The sequence below is a fragment of the Sylvia atricapilla genome, chromosome 22, assembly GCF_009819655.1.
Source record: "Sylvia atricapilla isolate bSylAtr1 chromosome 22, bSylAtr1.pri, whole genome shotgun sequence".
NCBI classification, from domain to species: domain Eukaryota; kingdom Metazoa; phylum Chordata; class Aves; order Passeriformes; family Sylviidae; genus Sylvia; species Sylvia atricapilla.
In genome coordinates, this window is record NC_089161.1 from 3,038,824 (window position 1) to 3,055,316 (window position 16,493).

Genomic DNA, 16,493 nt, shown 5'->3' on the forward strand with positions numbered 1-16,493 from the left:
ATTTCATGCTTTCTCTGAAAACTGTCCCACCTTCTGGGGCTGGTGCTGCCGAGAATTCCCGACATCAGCCCATCCCACGTTTTATTCCGCGAGGCGCAGGCGGCTGCGGGAATCACTGCACACCACAAGAAAGGGAGCAACATATTCCAGAGAAAATTAGGAGATGACAGACCACAGCACACTTACATGTGAGCAGCAGCAGCACATCACCCCGACACGAGTGTTGGAGTTCAGTGCTGGAGCAGCAGCGGGCTGCCAGGCTTGGCTTTGTCCTTTATTTGCCATCCTTTTCCCCATGGATTTTTCCAGTGAAATATGGGGTGCTTGGGGACCTTAAATCTGACTTGTTAGAGTGTCATTATGTACTGGAGCCAGCTGTGGCCAGATGTGCATCACTGCAGAACTGGGCACAGTGGGTACAGCTTCCCTGGATGGGTTGTCTCTGTTCATGTCACCATTCCTAACTGGAATACACAGGCTCACACAGCAGACTCTGGAGTATGAATGTGTTCCGAGAAAACCCAGCAATTGGTCTCTGCAAACACCATCACCCGGGAATTCTTTCCACTTGCATGAAAATATCCCTCAAATAATGGAAAAATATGTCAAATGGAGCTCGGGGGGAGAAGTGGTTTAATTAAAACAGCCACAAATGCTGGAGGAACACTCTGAGTTCCACTCTGAGCCTCCAGTTTGGGGCAGAAGACAACAACATTTCAAAGAACTGGCCCCAAAATCAGCTGCAGGGCAAACTTGGTGCCTGGATGGTGATGTCTGGACCAGCACCATGCAAGAGGATGCAGGACCAGCATCCCAGAGAAGGTTTTGGATTATTATGACCACAGTTCCCCACACAGCCACGTTCATTGTCACTTGTCTGTCACATCTGCTGCCCACAGCACGGGCTGGGGAAATACTGACCTCAAAACGAAGCCTGACTTGAAATTTCTCATAATTTTATTTATGTATCTGTTGTGAGAATGCCATATCTGATTTATCCTGAATCAAAAGCAGAGGCACCAAAGCACTTGGGAGTTACTTCTCCTGAACCAGAATAAACTCAGGGACAGCAAAGCAGCCCCAGTTGTAGGTAACCATATGGAAGAACACCAAATGTTTTAAACCCAGGGACAGAAACCGTGAAGGAAGACACAGGGACAAGAGCAACACACATCCCACCAGCATCATTTCATATTCCAGGCACAGAGGATGGGTGGGAGCGAGGAAATCAAGGCTTTCTGTACACTGCCATGGATTTACTGGCAGGAGAAGGGCTGCAGAGAACAAGAGAGGAAATTTCCAAGGAATTTTTGGGGGAGCCTTACCGAGGCAGGTCCTGCCGTCCGTGTGCAGGCGGAATCCAGGCCGGCACTCGCAGTAGTAGGAGCCCAGGGTGTTCACACACCGGTGCTGGCAGCCCCCGTTGTGCACCTGGCACTCATCAACATCTGCAAAAAAACAAGGGAGAAGTGGCCAAAAACTCAGGGGAGTGGACAGGAAGGTGTCTGAGCTCAGGAATATTTACCCTCTCTTGCCCAACTCTGGATCTGAGGAATGAATGCAAAGGGAACAAGACTGGCCATTTTGTTATGTTCCGTCAGTCAAGCTACTTGTGAAATTCCAGGGACAAACCTGGTGGCCAACAACCACAAAAACCCAATTTCATTTGTCAGTCAGCACAAACCATCCTCATCTGATCACCTGATCAATGGCCACCGTGGCCACTGACTCCAATATAATGGATTAATTCATATTTTACACTCCATGCTTGTCAAAGGAAATTTTAAGTTTCTGAGGCAGATTCCTTCCTGTGCCATAACCAGAAACACGGAGATGATGTGGACAGAGCTGCACAGTTCCTTAATTCCTGCCATTTGTGGGGATGCACAGGTGTGCAGCTACACAACCTTACAGACTGGAAAGGATCAGAGAGGGGCAACCAGATTCCACCCACACCAACAGCAAAGCACCCAACCAACCATTCCCTTCCCCATAGAGAGAAAAACTTCAGCAAAACTTCAGCAAAAACTTTGGGTCTCTTCGTGTTTCTGTTTGCACTTTCTGCACCTCCAGCTCACCCACGCCCCTCCCAGCTACGACTGCCCTGAGCTGAGTTTAGAGTTCCCATCTCCGTCCCATCCACGACTGTTACTAAGAAGATAAAGAAACATTTCCTGAGTGAATCACGGCAGGGCGGGGACCTGGCCGTGTCCTTGCACGCCAGAAGTGCAGGAACGTGCCCAGCCCCGCGCCCCAACCCAGCTCTGCTGGGCAGGCAAAGGGCACACACACACCAAAAAAGGAGCAACACAGCCCTGGCTGTGCCAAATTCTACGTTCATCACATTAATTGCCAAGAAAAATCAGCCAGCAGCAAGGGAAGGTCCGGGATCAGGGATGGAGAGGGAAGAGAAGTGGGGAAGGTGACGCCTGTTTGAGTCGGTGTTTCTGAGCTCTGCGGTGATAATGCAAAATTACCCAGGCTTAAAACGTTAAAACCTAAAGCTCAGAGGTCATAAAAACTCTTCCTGTCCCAGTGATACGCAGGGAAGCCCCAACCTTGTCTTGGGTGTCCTGCTGCACTGTCCCATGCTGGGCTTCTCCTGCAGAGCTCCCACTGCAGCTGTGGTCTCCATCAGCCCAGCAAAATGCTCATTTCTGTAATGCCAGCCCTTTGCTTTATTCAGTGGACTGGGTCTTTTAGGAGGTTTGCTATTTTCTTCCTGTTTTTTTCCAAGACATTTCATACTTAAAGAAAGGAAAATTAATAGATTTTTGAGGTGAAACATAAGCTTGGAGTGATGCTCTCTGAAGAGTGAGCCAAAGCCAAAGTGGCTTTTCAAGGGGAAAAATGTGATGGCATGAGTCTGAGATGCTGGTCAAAGCAACCCAATTCTGATTAAATCATTTTCCTCTGTACACACTGGGATACTGCAGAGCCCTAGAGCCCCTGAGGCACTCCCCACTCATCTCTGTGGACAGGATTAGCTATTAATATACAGAACTGGCTCTATTCAGCTCCAGAACAGGAAAACTGGGGTTTGGGAAGGTTTTATGTAGCATAATAAAGTTTTTTGGTCTGAATTTAAATGACTATTCCACTGCTTCCCTTCAACTCTAATCTGAAACCATAGAGAATTTACTGTCCAAGAAACTTTGTGATGTGTTGAGTAAACTTCTTGCTTTCACCCCATTACTCACACTCAGTAATTTTACATCTCCTCTCTCCGTGTCTCCTCTTCCCCTTTTGTACTTTTCACCCTCTAAATCTCCGTGATTCCAGAGGGCTTGTCCCCATCCCAGCCCCCTCCTGGCTTGGGAGAGCGGCCAGTCCTTCCTCGTGCCGTGGCCGTAGAATCACCCACCACCTTCCCTGCCACCAGTACCACATAACCCACCCCTTTCTGGAGCCTCCCTGATCTCCTCTGCAATACCAGAGAGATTTTGGGGCATCCTGCACAACGATGTGACCAAAATAAAACTCTCCCCACGGGCAGTGAGGAGGCAGATCCACCAGCCAACCCTGGCAGCAGCAGCATCTCCAGGTGTGCCCAAGGCTCAGCAGGGAGGGAGGCAGCAGGGGACAGGGGATAGGGAATAGGGAACAGGGGATAGGGGATGGGAAGAAGCAGGGGATACCCCCAGGGCCAGGAGGAGCAGTTCTGTGAAGGGTCACGTTGCCCCTGGTGCAGGTGCTGGCAGCAGGACCCAGAGCCCTACGTGACACGGAGCGAGCTGCGGTTCGTGGCACGGCGGGGTTATTTTCCTACTGGAGAGCTGACAAAATCTGGTTGAAATTAATAATACCAAAGGAGAGAAAATGAGAAGCATACAGGCTGCTCTTCAGCTGACTCTGAGCAAGCCAGAGCCGTGCCAGGATGGAGTTTGCCAAGCCCTGCTCCGCATGCACAGGGCAGTGGGTACCAGGAAAAGCCAACTGAGGCAGGAACCCAACACAGCAAGGGCTGGGGAGTGAGGTTTGGATCACTGGGCAGGAAAATCTCTCTGCTGTGTAAAGAAACTGGAGTTCTTCTGCAAGGAAGGCTCATCCCAGTCTCTTCCCTGAGCAGAAACAATCCCTGAAACCTCAGGCACCTACATGGACTAACACAGGTAACAGAGAAATCAAACATCAGGAAGTTGAACACAAAATCAAAAAAAAGGGGCACAGAGCCAGGAGATGGCTTTGGCTGGCTGAGCTCCCTGAACACACACAGGTCCTTCCAGAAGGAATACTGATTTATCTCCAACAAGAGCTACATGTCAGGGGGAAGAAAGTGGCAACAGCAGCTCTGCAAAGCTTTAAATATTCGGTACAGAGGCAGTTTATCTCCTTGCAGGGCTGAGGAGGAGGCGATGGATCCCAGCTGGAAGCACAGGCAGGAGGAACACTTCGCTCTGCCTGGCCAAGCAGCAGTGCCAGGCTTTAATCCCTGCAGCAATTAGCCTGGATTACAGAGCAAGGCTGCAGGGAAAAGGTTAATTAAAATCCATCGAGATGAGCATGTGTGGGATTTAATGACTTTATCTTTCCAGTACCAGTTTGTTGAAGATAATTCAGCAATTTCAAGAAGTAAAAAGACTGGATGGAGAGAACCCAACAGTCTCTCCTCCTGGGCAGGGGAGCACAGCCATCCCACACTATGGACACAGATTAGAGTGAAAAAACCCTCTGCATTATCTAATTTCCTGCATACGTCACACAGTGCCAACATGAATAACCTGAGGAATTCGGATGCCCTGTTATTCCACACTCCCTGTGTGCAGACAAAACAGCCATGGCAAGGTCCAACAGTGCAAGGAGGAAATGAGAGAGGACAAAGCTTCATCCTCTCTCTGCTTCCCTGGAAGTTTTTTCCTCCTCTAGGTTGAGGAAGGACTGCTGGGAAGGTGATTGACTCACTGGAGTGAAGGAAAAGGATATTTGGGGCAGTCAGTGCACCTCCACACCCTCAGATTTCACCTCATCCTAAACCAGGCATTTGAGAAAGCCCTGAAAGCACTTAAAGAGCTGCAGGGAGTTATTGAGGCCAGTATTCCTTCCACTGCAGGGGAGAGATGCCCAGAGCTTTCCCCACCACCTGAGCCATCCTCAGCAGCAGATTCCAAAGGCACCACACAAATGGATGCATCGGCTTCAGAACAATCTGATGGAGTGAAAACACTGCTTTGCCTCAGTCCCTGGCTTTGTCCTCAGCTCACCTTTTCCTGCCCTGGAGCACCAGGGCTGGGAGAGTCGCCCAGCTCCCACTTGTGCTCCCCTGTCTGCCTCGGGATGGGGCTGTAATTAGGAATTACGCAGTGTGGAGCAGAGGTGCACGCAGCAACAAGCACCTGGACTTGCTCTGGACTTGCTGCTGCTCTCATCCTCTCCAACCTTCTTTCATCACTGTTTTACCCCATTCCCTGTGCAGGCTGTCAGTCTGAGTGAAAGACATCCCTGCGCCATGCCGTGGAAGCCAATGGATTCCCAGACACGGATCTGGGAATGGACCCCCGGATGGGAATGCAAGTCACCATTGAAGGAGCTAATGGAAAACGATCAAACAACAGCTCTGCTGGTTTCTGGCTGCTTCAGAGGTTCACTGAGAGGGTATCACAGCACCAGGTCCACATCACCGTGATGATGGATTGTGAGTCCCCAGCAGAGCACAAAGCTCCTCCTGTGAGGGCGGCTGTGTCAGGACACAACACCCAGCACTGCCATCAGCCATTGCCCTGACACCAGGACCCAGCAGAGCCCTGTCTGTACACAGGGGGCACATCAAGGCACCCCAGACCTCAGTGAAAGCCACACTGTTACTGCACAGAGCCCCTCCTCACTCTCCTGTCACACACAAAGCCGCCGGTGACACGCGCACAGCGGAGCCTTGTGCCACAGCTGCTGCTGCTGAGGGGACACAGCTGTGGGGACTGCACGGGAACCAGCACACAGACCCTGAAAATCACACCAAGACAACAACTGGGAGCCTAAAAGCACACCAAGAGAACTCCTCTTACCTGCCAAAAAAGAAGCTTGGAGGAAAAATTAACCAAAATAACCAAACCCACAGGGATACCGGTTCAGGATGGGTCACGAGATGGATAAAGGTGAGAAAACCCCTCAGCTGTGCAGCCTCAGAGCTGCCTCACACCAAGGATAAAGCCCAGCACACAGAGCTACCTGTCCTTGGAGCTGAGAGGAGCAGGATCAGGGTCTGATGAAATCTGCATTAGGGAAGGGAAGGTTGGATCCAGCACAAAGCTGGATCTCAGGAGCTTGTCTTGGAGAGTTCCTTTGAGCCAACACAGTTGGATGAGGACAGCAAACACAGTCTGAGTTTGAGACAAACATCTGATCTATAAATAACAAAGCAGTGACTCTCCCCTTCCCGAAGGTCTGGCACATCTCACAGCTATTCTGATATCACTTTTTTAACCGACTGCTTGGGGCATTTATTTATTAGCATTATCTCAGGATGAGATAATGCATTCCTTGATGTCTACATTACGCCCAAGCATCCCAAGTCTTTAATGACCTTCACATATTCTCTATTATTTCCTAAATCTCCAGAAGCTTTTCCTGCCGTGGAGGCAGCTGAGCACACACACAGGGAAGGAAGGAGGGGTGCAGAGGCAGAACTCACACCTGGCTCCATGTCCCCATCTCCCACCCCACAAAAGCCACGTGCAATGGGAGCACCAAGGGCTCCATCCCCTCCACCTGCTCCATGGGAAGTCTGGCCAGGCTCTTCCCACGCTGCAGCAGGCTGGGAATTGGCTTCCAAAGGACACTGAGGCTGAATGTTCCAGTGCAGTGATCCTTGACGTGGCTCCTCTGCCCACATCCCCCAGCCGTGCCCAGCTCCCGGCTCCGGCCGCTGCTGCCAGAGGATTCCCTTTGCACAAAACCCAACCCCGAGTGACACCGAGCCCTGTCCTCTGTGAGACTCTGCTGAGAACACTCACACAGCCCCAGCAAACCCACAGCCTCACTGAAGGCACCATTTTTTCATGTTAAAAACGTATCAAATTTCACTTTTTTTTGCCCTGGACTGGGGCGAGATCCTTCGGAGCTGAGGGGAAAAAGAAGCTACTCCATACCCTAGCAAAATGCATGCATTTGGCTTTTTAAGGAATGTGGCACAGGAGCTGTCTTTAACCCAGCTGGACAGCAACAGATGTGAAGAAACTCCTGTTTCTCTCCCCCTCTGCCAAGAACTGATTTTTCAGAGTAAGAAATGCACTGAATAACAATAATAACAACAATAATAATGTAAAAATAAATATAATAATAGAAAGCACAGGCACATACACAGTATATAAAGTCAGGTCACCAGCCTGTCACTTGGGTGGCCGCCAGCCAGGGACCTCCACCCGGCAGCTGAGGGATCTGAGGACAAACCCCTCAAGGCAGAGCCGTGCAGGGAGCCTGGCTTCAAGAACCTGGTTCTGAAGGAACCTTCCCAGGCCACCTGGTCCCCACGTACCTGGCCGCAGGTCGGGGTACCCCGCTCGCCCCAGGTAGCAGGGGTAGCAGCTCCTCCACAGGTAGCGGTAGTGCTCGCCGGAGGAGCCCGGGATGCCGCCCAGACAGCCCAGGCACCACAGCAGCGCCCAGGGCCGGCCCATGACCGCGGCACGGAGCGGGGACGGAGCGGGGACGGAGCTCGGATGGAGTGGGGAACGAGCCGGGACGGAGCAGCACGGAGCGGGGATGGAGCGCGGAATGAGCCGGGATGGAGCGGGGACGGAGCAGCACGGAACGGGGATGGAGCGGGGACAGAGCGGGGACGGAGCTCAGACAGAATGCGGACGGCAGCGGGTCAGAACGGGTCTGGAACGGGACAGAACGGGTCTGGAACGGGACGGGGCAGGGACGCGCCGGAGCAGAGGGATGCGCGGGGCGGTGCGGGGCGGCTCAGCCGTGGGGGCGGTCCCGCTCCGCCCTCCGCAGGTACCGCCGGCCCCGGAGCCCCGGCACCGCGGAGCATCCCCGGGACGGGCGGGAGGAGCGCCCGGGGTGCTGTGAACACACCGGGGTGCTGCCGGACAGACAGGGGTGCTGTGAACAGACCGGGGTGCTGTGAATAGACCGGGGTGCTGCCGGACACACCGAGGAGCTGTGAACACACTGGGGTGCTGCCGGACACAGCGAGGTGCTGCCGGAGACACCGAGGTGCTGTCGGACACAGCGAGGTGCTGTCGGACACACCGGGGTGCTGTGAACAGACCGGGGTGCTGCCGGACACAGCGAGGTGCTGCCGAAGACACCGAGGTGCTGTCGGACAGACAGGGTGCTGTGAACAGACCGAGGTGTTGCCGGACACACCAGGGTGCCGTCGGACACACCGAGGTGCTGTCGGACACACCGGGGTGCTGCCGGACACACCGGGGTGCTGTGAACAGACCGGGGTGCTGTGAACAGACCGAGGTGCTGTCGGACACACCGAGGTGCTGTGAACAGACCGGGGTGCCGCCGGACACACCGAGGTGCTGTCGGACACACCGAGGTGCTGCCCGGCGCCGGAGCTGCCCCCACAGCCCACGCGTGGAGCAACGCGACCCTCCGGCCCCACGGCGGGTCCGGGCCCGGGGCTCGGGCTGATCCTCCGCCCTGAAATAACCCCGCAGGTTTGTCCCTAGCCAGGCTGAGGGGGAAGGGGAGGCGGGCAGGGGTGACCAGAATCTCCCCCTGGAGCACCCAGCGGCTGTGGGGGACTCCGGGGTGACCCCAAACACGGAGCGATTCGCTGTGGAAGTGCCTCGTTACCATCGCACTCCCCCCAAAACAACGCCGGCTGCTGAAACAGCGCCCGACACCAAATCTGGGCCGGGCTGTTCTTAAAATAACGACAAAAAGTAAACCTTAATCACCAAATTTAAGCTGAAATGAGGAACAGCCACCGTGGCTGCTCCAAAGAAAACCATAATGCTCATTCCCGTTTCCTGCAAGGCGGAGAATTTTATTTTACCTTTTTCATTAAATAAGAAGTAGGAATAACTTATTGGATTTTCCAGAGGCAAGCTCAAAAGCCTCATTTAACTTTCTGGAATGTTTTGAAACAATGTGCTCACAGGGCTGAGCTGGGGGGAAGCAGGCCCTGCTACTTTGAGACGTTTTCACAGTATTATTTGGCCATAGTAAAATTCCAAATTAAAACTTGTGGTTTAGACTGCAATGAATAGCATTCCACAAAAAAAAAAAAAAAAAAATTTGAAACAAGCTGAATCCAGGAAGAAAACAGGGATTTCATGCTATTGCAGCAGCAATTTCCAAAGGAAGGTGGACTCCAGTCACGAGTCCCCTTTGCTGATTGTTCCAAGAGCAGCTTCCTAACATTTCAAGGGACCACTTCAACTCGTCTTAATGTTTACACAAGGCAACAGCCCACATGCTTCTCATTTATATTTTGAATTTAACAAAAAAAAAGAAAACAGACAAATTTTTGAGTCAGTTACTTTGTGGAGGACAAGAAAAAAAGATGACCTCTCTGAAGGATGCTGTGAATGTTTGGAAATGGTCTGGAGAAGTCCAGCCTGATGTGCTGCACACACACCATGCTCAAGCTGCCTGGTGGATCCACCAGAGTCCCCAGGGAGATGCTCAGCACTCAGAGCGAGCAAAGAAATGGGCAGAGAAGGGACAGGAGAAGGGGAAATGTCACAAGGGTCACTGAGAGCCACCAGAAATTCCGGCTGCACTCCCCATGTCCCACAGTGAAGCCCCTGCCCTGTTGTGCTGCCTTCCAACAGCCCTCACTGTGCACAGACACGCTGCCAGGAGCCACTTTAAATCTATTAAATACTTCACCCATTGCAAAATACCCCGTGGCAAGACGTGGACTGTCCTTGCCAGCCCAGAGCAGGGAATGCTGCCTCCAAGCTGAGGCACTGCCATGGGGAGCAGACACTGCTGCTGTAAATGTCTCTGGAGGTGCTGACAAGCAGAAATGAATGTTGCCACAGAGATGTAGAAAATGGCTCAGGGCAGCTTCTTGTGCTCAGAAATTCTACCAAGACTTGTGTATCTTAAATTGTCCTTGCCTGGAATGCAGATGGGTCACGGTGAGCAGCTCTTCAAGGGACTCCCTGACTCCTGAGGCAGCCACCAAAGGATCTTTCTGCTGGCTTCACAACTTGGGAATTCCTCCTGCAGCTCCCAACCAAGAGCCCTCACTCCTCAGCCCGGGAAGTGTGATTTCTGTGACAAACCTGCTCGATCCAGTCTCCTTGGATTGTGATAAAAAACCCAGCCCTGGTGAGAGGCTCAGACTCCTGCAGACGGTTCAGAGGTGCAGCACAGGCATCAAAAGGCCTTGAACACAAACTGAGCCCTGCTTATGTAATAAGTTATGCTTGGCCAGGTCAGAGCCAGCTCCAGCTTCCTCCTCACCTAATTTACTTCAGCTGATTAAGTACCAAGAGTTGTCTGGAGTATGGCAACACGTGAGGATCGGCAGCAGGTCATTAGTGCTGCCTGGGGAACGAGCCAGGAGAGCATCAACATCCTTCAACAGGACAGAGATGGGCTGAACCCCTGACTCTCACGGAACTTCATTCAGATTCAGTCTTAAAATTCTTGTAAGGACCCAAACAAATCAGAGCTGGTGATGTGGTAGCAGCATCATAAGCCCCAGAGTTAATTCATCCCTGCACAGACACAGTCAAGCTGCTCAGGGAAACAGGAGTGCTGGAATCTTCATCTTAAACCAACCCAAACCCTAAAGCGTGTTTCTTCTGACATTAAAAAAAAAAAAAAAAAAATGGACTCCAGATAAAAGGAAATGGCCAGATGGAGACTGGGAAAGCAGAAATATGCAGGAGATGGAACATGGAAGAGGTGAGGAAAGGAGGAAGCTGAAGGATGAGCCCTGTGATTTGGAGTCAGCATGCTCAAATATATTCCAGACAGGGTTTGGAACTTCTCTACATGTAATGTTAGCTGGGAACCAAACTGAGACTCCCATGTGCTGAATCAGGTTCATTATGCACAATCCAGCTGAAATGTGAATTTTCATTTACTTTTGGAGCTAATGCCCTCATCCTATGAAGGCCATGAAAAGTACAAATAAACTTCTCTATGTCAAGTGGTGCTTAGAGGGATAAAATAAACACGAGCTTGTGAGAATTGTGGTTTAGGGGTTGGTTTATGATGTTTTCCAAGAGCTCTCCACTGCGCCACTCCAACACGCTGCTGCTGGGGCAGTGCCCTGGGCACATCAACACCTCAGCTCCCCTAGAACCTGCCATGCCTCGAAAACCATTGTAGCACAGCAAACCTGTTTAAAAAACCCAACACAAGACATCCCCAGACTCTGCAGATGGCTTTTCCACTGGAGATCAGATCAGAAATGCAGGCCATGCCCATGGCTCCTCCTGGCACTGATTCCAGGAGCAACTGGGCATCCCTCAGGATGCAGCCATAAGGGATGCCAAACCCCAGCCCTGCCCTGTTCTCCCCCAGCTGGTTTGCTTCCCTCATCACTGCTCACCAGGAAAACAGCAACAGAAAAAGAAAAAAAAAAAAAAAAAAAAAAAAAAAAAAAAAAAAAAAAAAAAAAAAAGTAGGAATATTTTCTCTTTGCCCTTTGTTCGGGGCAAAGGGAAAATATTTTAGAGTTTCTCCCAAACCTGTTGCATTTGTGATTTTTCTGAGAGTGTTCCCTTCCTCCCTGTGGAGTGAACCAGCACCTGCTCAGCTGTGTGTTACTGATACTGGTAAAAGAGAATTATTAGCACATAAACTGCATTTCTCTGGCACTCTGGATCACTAATTCCAAGCAGGTAAATAAAGATGGGAGCTGGTGCCACCTGGGGACTCGGTGCCAGCACTCAGGGAGGTTCTCAGACCAATCCCAAATGGCACAGCACTGACTGGTTCCTCTCCTGGTGGCTTGAGCAAAGCTCCCAGCACTGGATAAATCCCTGCTAGCTGTAATCCCTCTGGCTCAGAGGGGAAAACAGACTGGAGAGGCAAAAGCTGCTGCTGTCAGGCTGCTGCAGGGCAGGAATTACCCCCCAGCAAAGTGCCAGGTGTGGGGTGACCAGCAGTGCACACCCACATGGACACAGACCCCAGCCCTGATGGTGGGGACCATCCTGTGTCACATCCCAGCACTCCTGAGGAGCCTGCTGAGCTCCCACAGCCAAACACAGCCAGAGCTTTTGGCTTTTCTTGGCAGGGCTCAGATTTACCCTCCATTTGAGGGCCCAGGCTTCAACCAACCAGACATGAAAGGAACTCCTGGGTTTGCCCCGTGATCCTGCAGTGGTTCCCCACCCACTGCCTGTGTTTCTGCTGGGGGTGAAACACAATTTAGGCAATTCTGGGCAGGACAAGCAGCACACTGAGCTACAATATCCTTCTCCTTCTGACCAGAGGTCAGGTTGGGAAGCTCTTCAGGCTGAGATGAAGTCTTTTCCTTCAAAACCTCTCCTACCTCAGCAGCACACACTCCGGTCCCTGGTATTTTCCTGCCTCTGCACACAAAGCTGATGCTGTTGCAGAGCAGTTTGTTTAGCAGACACTTCAGAGAGAACTCTGAAAGTCCCAGTTTGATGTCACTCGGAGCCAGGAATCAAATCCCAAGGGTGAAGCCTTTTAACTGCTGACCTCTGGACCCACAGCTCCTCTTCTTGGGCCACCCTCAGGAGAGGTGCGAGCTCCAAACCCTCCCAGCCAACACAGGGCTCCAAATACCTGACCCTGTGGTTTGGAGTTCAGGCAGCTTTATTCAGGCTCCATCAGGACTCTGACCAACACAAGCGGAATATTTTTGCGAACTGTAAACATTAATCAGTGCCTTAAACTCTCCCCGTCTGCACAAACACAGATCCAGCCCCGTCCGCTCCTGAAAACATGCAAGAGCATGTGGGGAGTCTGGAAAGAGCTTCTTATCTGATGTAAAAAATAGAAATTAATGTAAAAAGTGGTGAGGACAGCAGGGTCCCCCTGCTGACACAGTAATGGGGTTGTTTGAGAAATGCAGCCATGGGGGGATAACTCAACACACACTTTGCTGGGGTGAAAAGATTTACATTCGAGCAAAGCAGGAGTGAGGCAGCCCAGTGCAAACTCTTCTCCTAATTTAAGGGAAAAACTTAATTTAAGGCTTGATCTTCCCTAAGTGTCCTGTTTTGGCATGATGAGACCTGCAGACAGGGCAAATCCACACAGGATGGACGAGGGGCTCCAGGAGGACGAGAGCACCCACTGCCCCCTGACACGGAGTCAGAGGCAACAAGGGAGGAAAGAGCTACAAATTATTCCAAAAATATGTGTAAAGGGATTCACGCTGTCCCCTCTAAAAGTATAAGAAATTTAAAAAAAAGGAAAAGAAAAAAATTTAAAAAGGATTGCTTGTTTTCACCAAAATCCTGAACCTCTTAATCATCAGAGAAGCTAATCCTCATCAGGGGAATTCTGGGGAAACTGGAAATATTTTCGCTTGGCTAAGATAAGGGCAGAGCTGTTTATTTCACACATCTCTACAGTGATACAGAGCCAGGAAATACTTTTCAGTTATTTTCAACAAAACAAGACAAATGTACCAAATTGGCAAGAAAGTGACATTTTTCTGTGGAATTCTTTAATGTCCGAGCCGATATCCACAGAAACAGCTCTTTCCCTGTTTGTCAGCAATCTTTGTTAATTATTTGAATACTTTTGGCCTTCTTGCTAAGCAAACCAGTGCTGAAAATATGCAAGAACTTTGCCACAAAGCCACGACCATCCAAAGCAACCCCCAGCATGTCCTGGGTGGGTGTTCCGATGTCTCTCCAGGGAATCCAGGGGCTCTGCTCTGCAGGAGCCTGGGGAAGGTGCTTTCCCTGACCTGTCCACAGATCGTGGAGCTGTGACACGATCCAAAAAAAGCTGTAATCTTGTTCTTGGCTCTGATGAGCAAAGAGCTTTTGGCATTTTTCTGCCTCTGAGCTGAACCAGCAGCGCCGGGAAGATCCCACCCGGAGCACGGCAGGGCTCATTCCAGCTGTGGGAGCACAAAGGGCCACCTGGAGCACACTTGGTTCCTCTCCTGGTGGCTTGAGCCTGTTTGAGGGGAGGTATGGATCCAGAGGAAGCCCAGCACACCTAAAGTATTATTATTATTATTGTTACGTTTAACTGGAGCTTTCATATAAAATTCCCTTTAATCTTTCAAACACTGGGCTCACACAGCCCCACTGAGGATTTGCATTTACAGACCAACACTGAGGCTTCTCTTCCACGTTTCAGGAGCAGGTTTAAGGCAGAACAGTGAACAGCAACACAGGCTGGGAAAGAAAAATCTCATCTCTTTTGAAGCAATAAAACACAAGGCATGGCCACGATTCCTACCTTGATCACCACAGCCACTGGTTCTCCCTGTGCTTGAGATGCTGCACAAAACCAATTGCTTTTGCTGCAGCTTTTCCCCATTTTGAGCTTTCAGTGCCAGTAAGAAAAAGCAACATTAACAGGTACAAAAATTTCCCTCTTCTTCCTTGCCCAAACACTCCAGATGTCATCCAAAAGATTCCTGTCCTGGAGGGACTCACATGGATAAGGACATACCTGTTATCCCAACTCTCTAACTCTCTAACAACCCTCTTGTTCATGAAAATAAGATAAGACTTCTCTGCTTTATAAACCCGTTGTTTTAGAAGTTTTACTTTCTTGCCTAAGAACTATTACCCCTTTCCACTAAAATTCCTTCAAATAAACACCCACAAGTACCCTGGATAGCATTAATTCACAAAAATCTAAACTAAAAAGATTGAAAAATATAAAAAAGACACTTTGTACACATTTTCTATTAATTTATACTAACTCAAGTCGAGAATGAGACACGTTACCCCACGGAAACCAGCGATCTTCCTACCCCTGAGCAGGGTGTGGGCCAGACCTTGAAGGCACAGAGAGCACTTTTCTCAAATTACCTTTTATTAGAGCGAGTGACTAATCACCAGGTGAGAAGGGAGGAATCACCCCTCCCTTGTTACGGGATCCCTTCTTCCCTCCCCTCCTCAGCAGCTCCCACGGATTCCACTGGGGAGCTGAAGGAGCTAAAACCTGGAGTTCTCCCCCGAAGCCTCCTCCATCCTCCCCCAAATCCCCCTGGAAGCCAAGAAGCAGCCCTGGAGATGCTCTCCACCCCTGCATCACTGCTACACCACTCCATTATTTTCAGATACAGATCAAAATCACCTCAAGATTAGGAAATTCCAAGTTTCAGCTGGAAGTGTGGAATATGCGGGGCGGTTTCAAAAAGATTTATCAGTTGCTGGCAAATTTTTGACATTTGGCACCGAGCAAGGCACTTCAAAAATGTATCTGTGTTTAAGAAGCTGCTTTCTCTCTCTCTCTCTGTAAAGCAGCATTTCCTTCTTAGAAGAGAGAGGAGAAAAATGGAGACAAATAGGGTTTGAAGGCGTTTGGGCTGGATGGAAGAAGAATGGGCTGCAGCTGTGCCAGGAACGCGCTTCAGCCACGCCGTGCTCCGGGTTTCCTTCTGCTACTGCAGATAAATCTTGGTTTTTCCCTTGCTCACCCAGAGCCAGCCCCATTCCCATCCCTCCTGGATCCCTGCTGCCTCCAGGGCCAGCTGCAGAGGGAATCCTTTGAGGATCCGTGGGGATGGGAACAGTGGCAGAGACACGGATGGTGACAGGAAAACCCTTGTAGGGCCATCCCTGGATGTGACACTTTTAAATTCAGCATAAACCAGCCCCCAGATCAGCCCTGCCATCACAGCAATGAAAGGTGGCTGCGGGCAGCACACAGACCTGTCAAGTCATGAAGAATTAAAAGTATTTCCAGCCAAGAACAGAGCTGGAGAAGGACAGCGATCAAAACAAGGCTGATGTGATCAAAGAGCTCCAGCTTTTAATTCCCTCAGCCTCTTCTAATTCGGTCCTGTCTGGGCTCGGAGCGCCCTGGCTGCTCAGAAACACCAGACCGTGCAAGTTTTGTTTTACTTTTCAGAAATCCTAAGGCCTGCTAGAGCTTAACGAAATCCCCAAGGGTTTATATTTGTTTAATCCCCTCCCTGCAGCAACCTGCCGGCACTCGGAGACGGTGGCTCATTCCAAGGGCTCCAGGCAGGGCAGGGTCCAGGCAGGGAGCTGGAGGAGAGCAGCCCAGAACTCTGGGCAGTTTGCATTCTGCAGGAGTGCAAAGTACAGACTGCAAAAACCCAAGTATGGATTCTGTAAATCCATAAATCCTAATTAGATTTTTTTCACGCAGAGAAAGCGCCTAAATGCAGGGTTTGTTTGAGGGGAGGTGTGGATCCAGAGGAAGCCCAGCATACCTGAGGTATTATTATTATTATTACTATTATTATTATTATTATTATTATTATTATTATGTTTAACTGCAGCTTTCATACAAAATTCCCTTTAATCTTTCAGACAGACCCAGTCTCAGCAGGTTCCCTGTAAGCCCCGTAAGTTTCCCCAGCAGATGCAGCCAGAGCCAGAATGATCCTTGCCTCCACATTTTGTCAAAATAAGCTTTGTGGTTGGGCTCTG

At 50.5% G+C, this 16,493-nt stretch overlaps 1 protein-coding gene across 1 annotated transcript in view; it reads right to left on the reverse strand.

Annotated features, from left to right (window-relative positions):
- Positions 1-7,610, reverse strand: part of MEGF6 (multiple EGF like domains 6) — a 37,489-nt gene extending 29,879 nt beyond the window's left edge. The window contains exons 1-2 of the mRNA XM_066334589.1: positions 7,469-7,610; positions 1,326-1,448 (exon numbers count right to left, since the gene is read on the reverse strand). Of these exons, the coding sequence (XP_066190686.1) occupies positions 1,326-1,448; positions 7,469-7,610 (265 nt within the window). The remainder of the gene's footprint in view (positions 1-1,325; positions 1,449-7,468) is intronic.
- Positions 7,611-16,493: the final 8,883 nt, after the last annotated feature.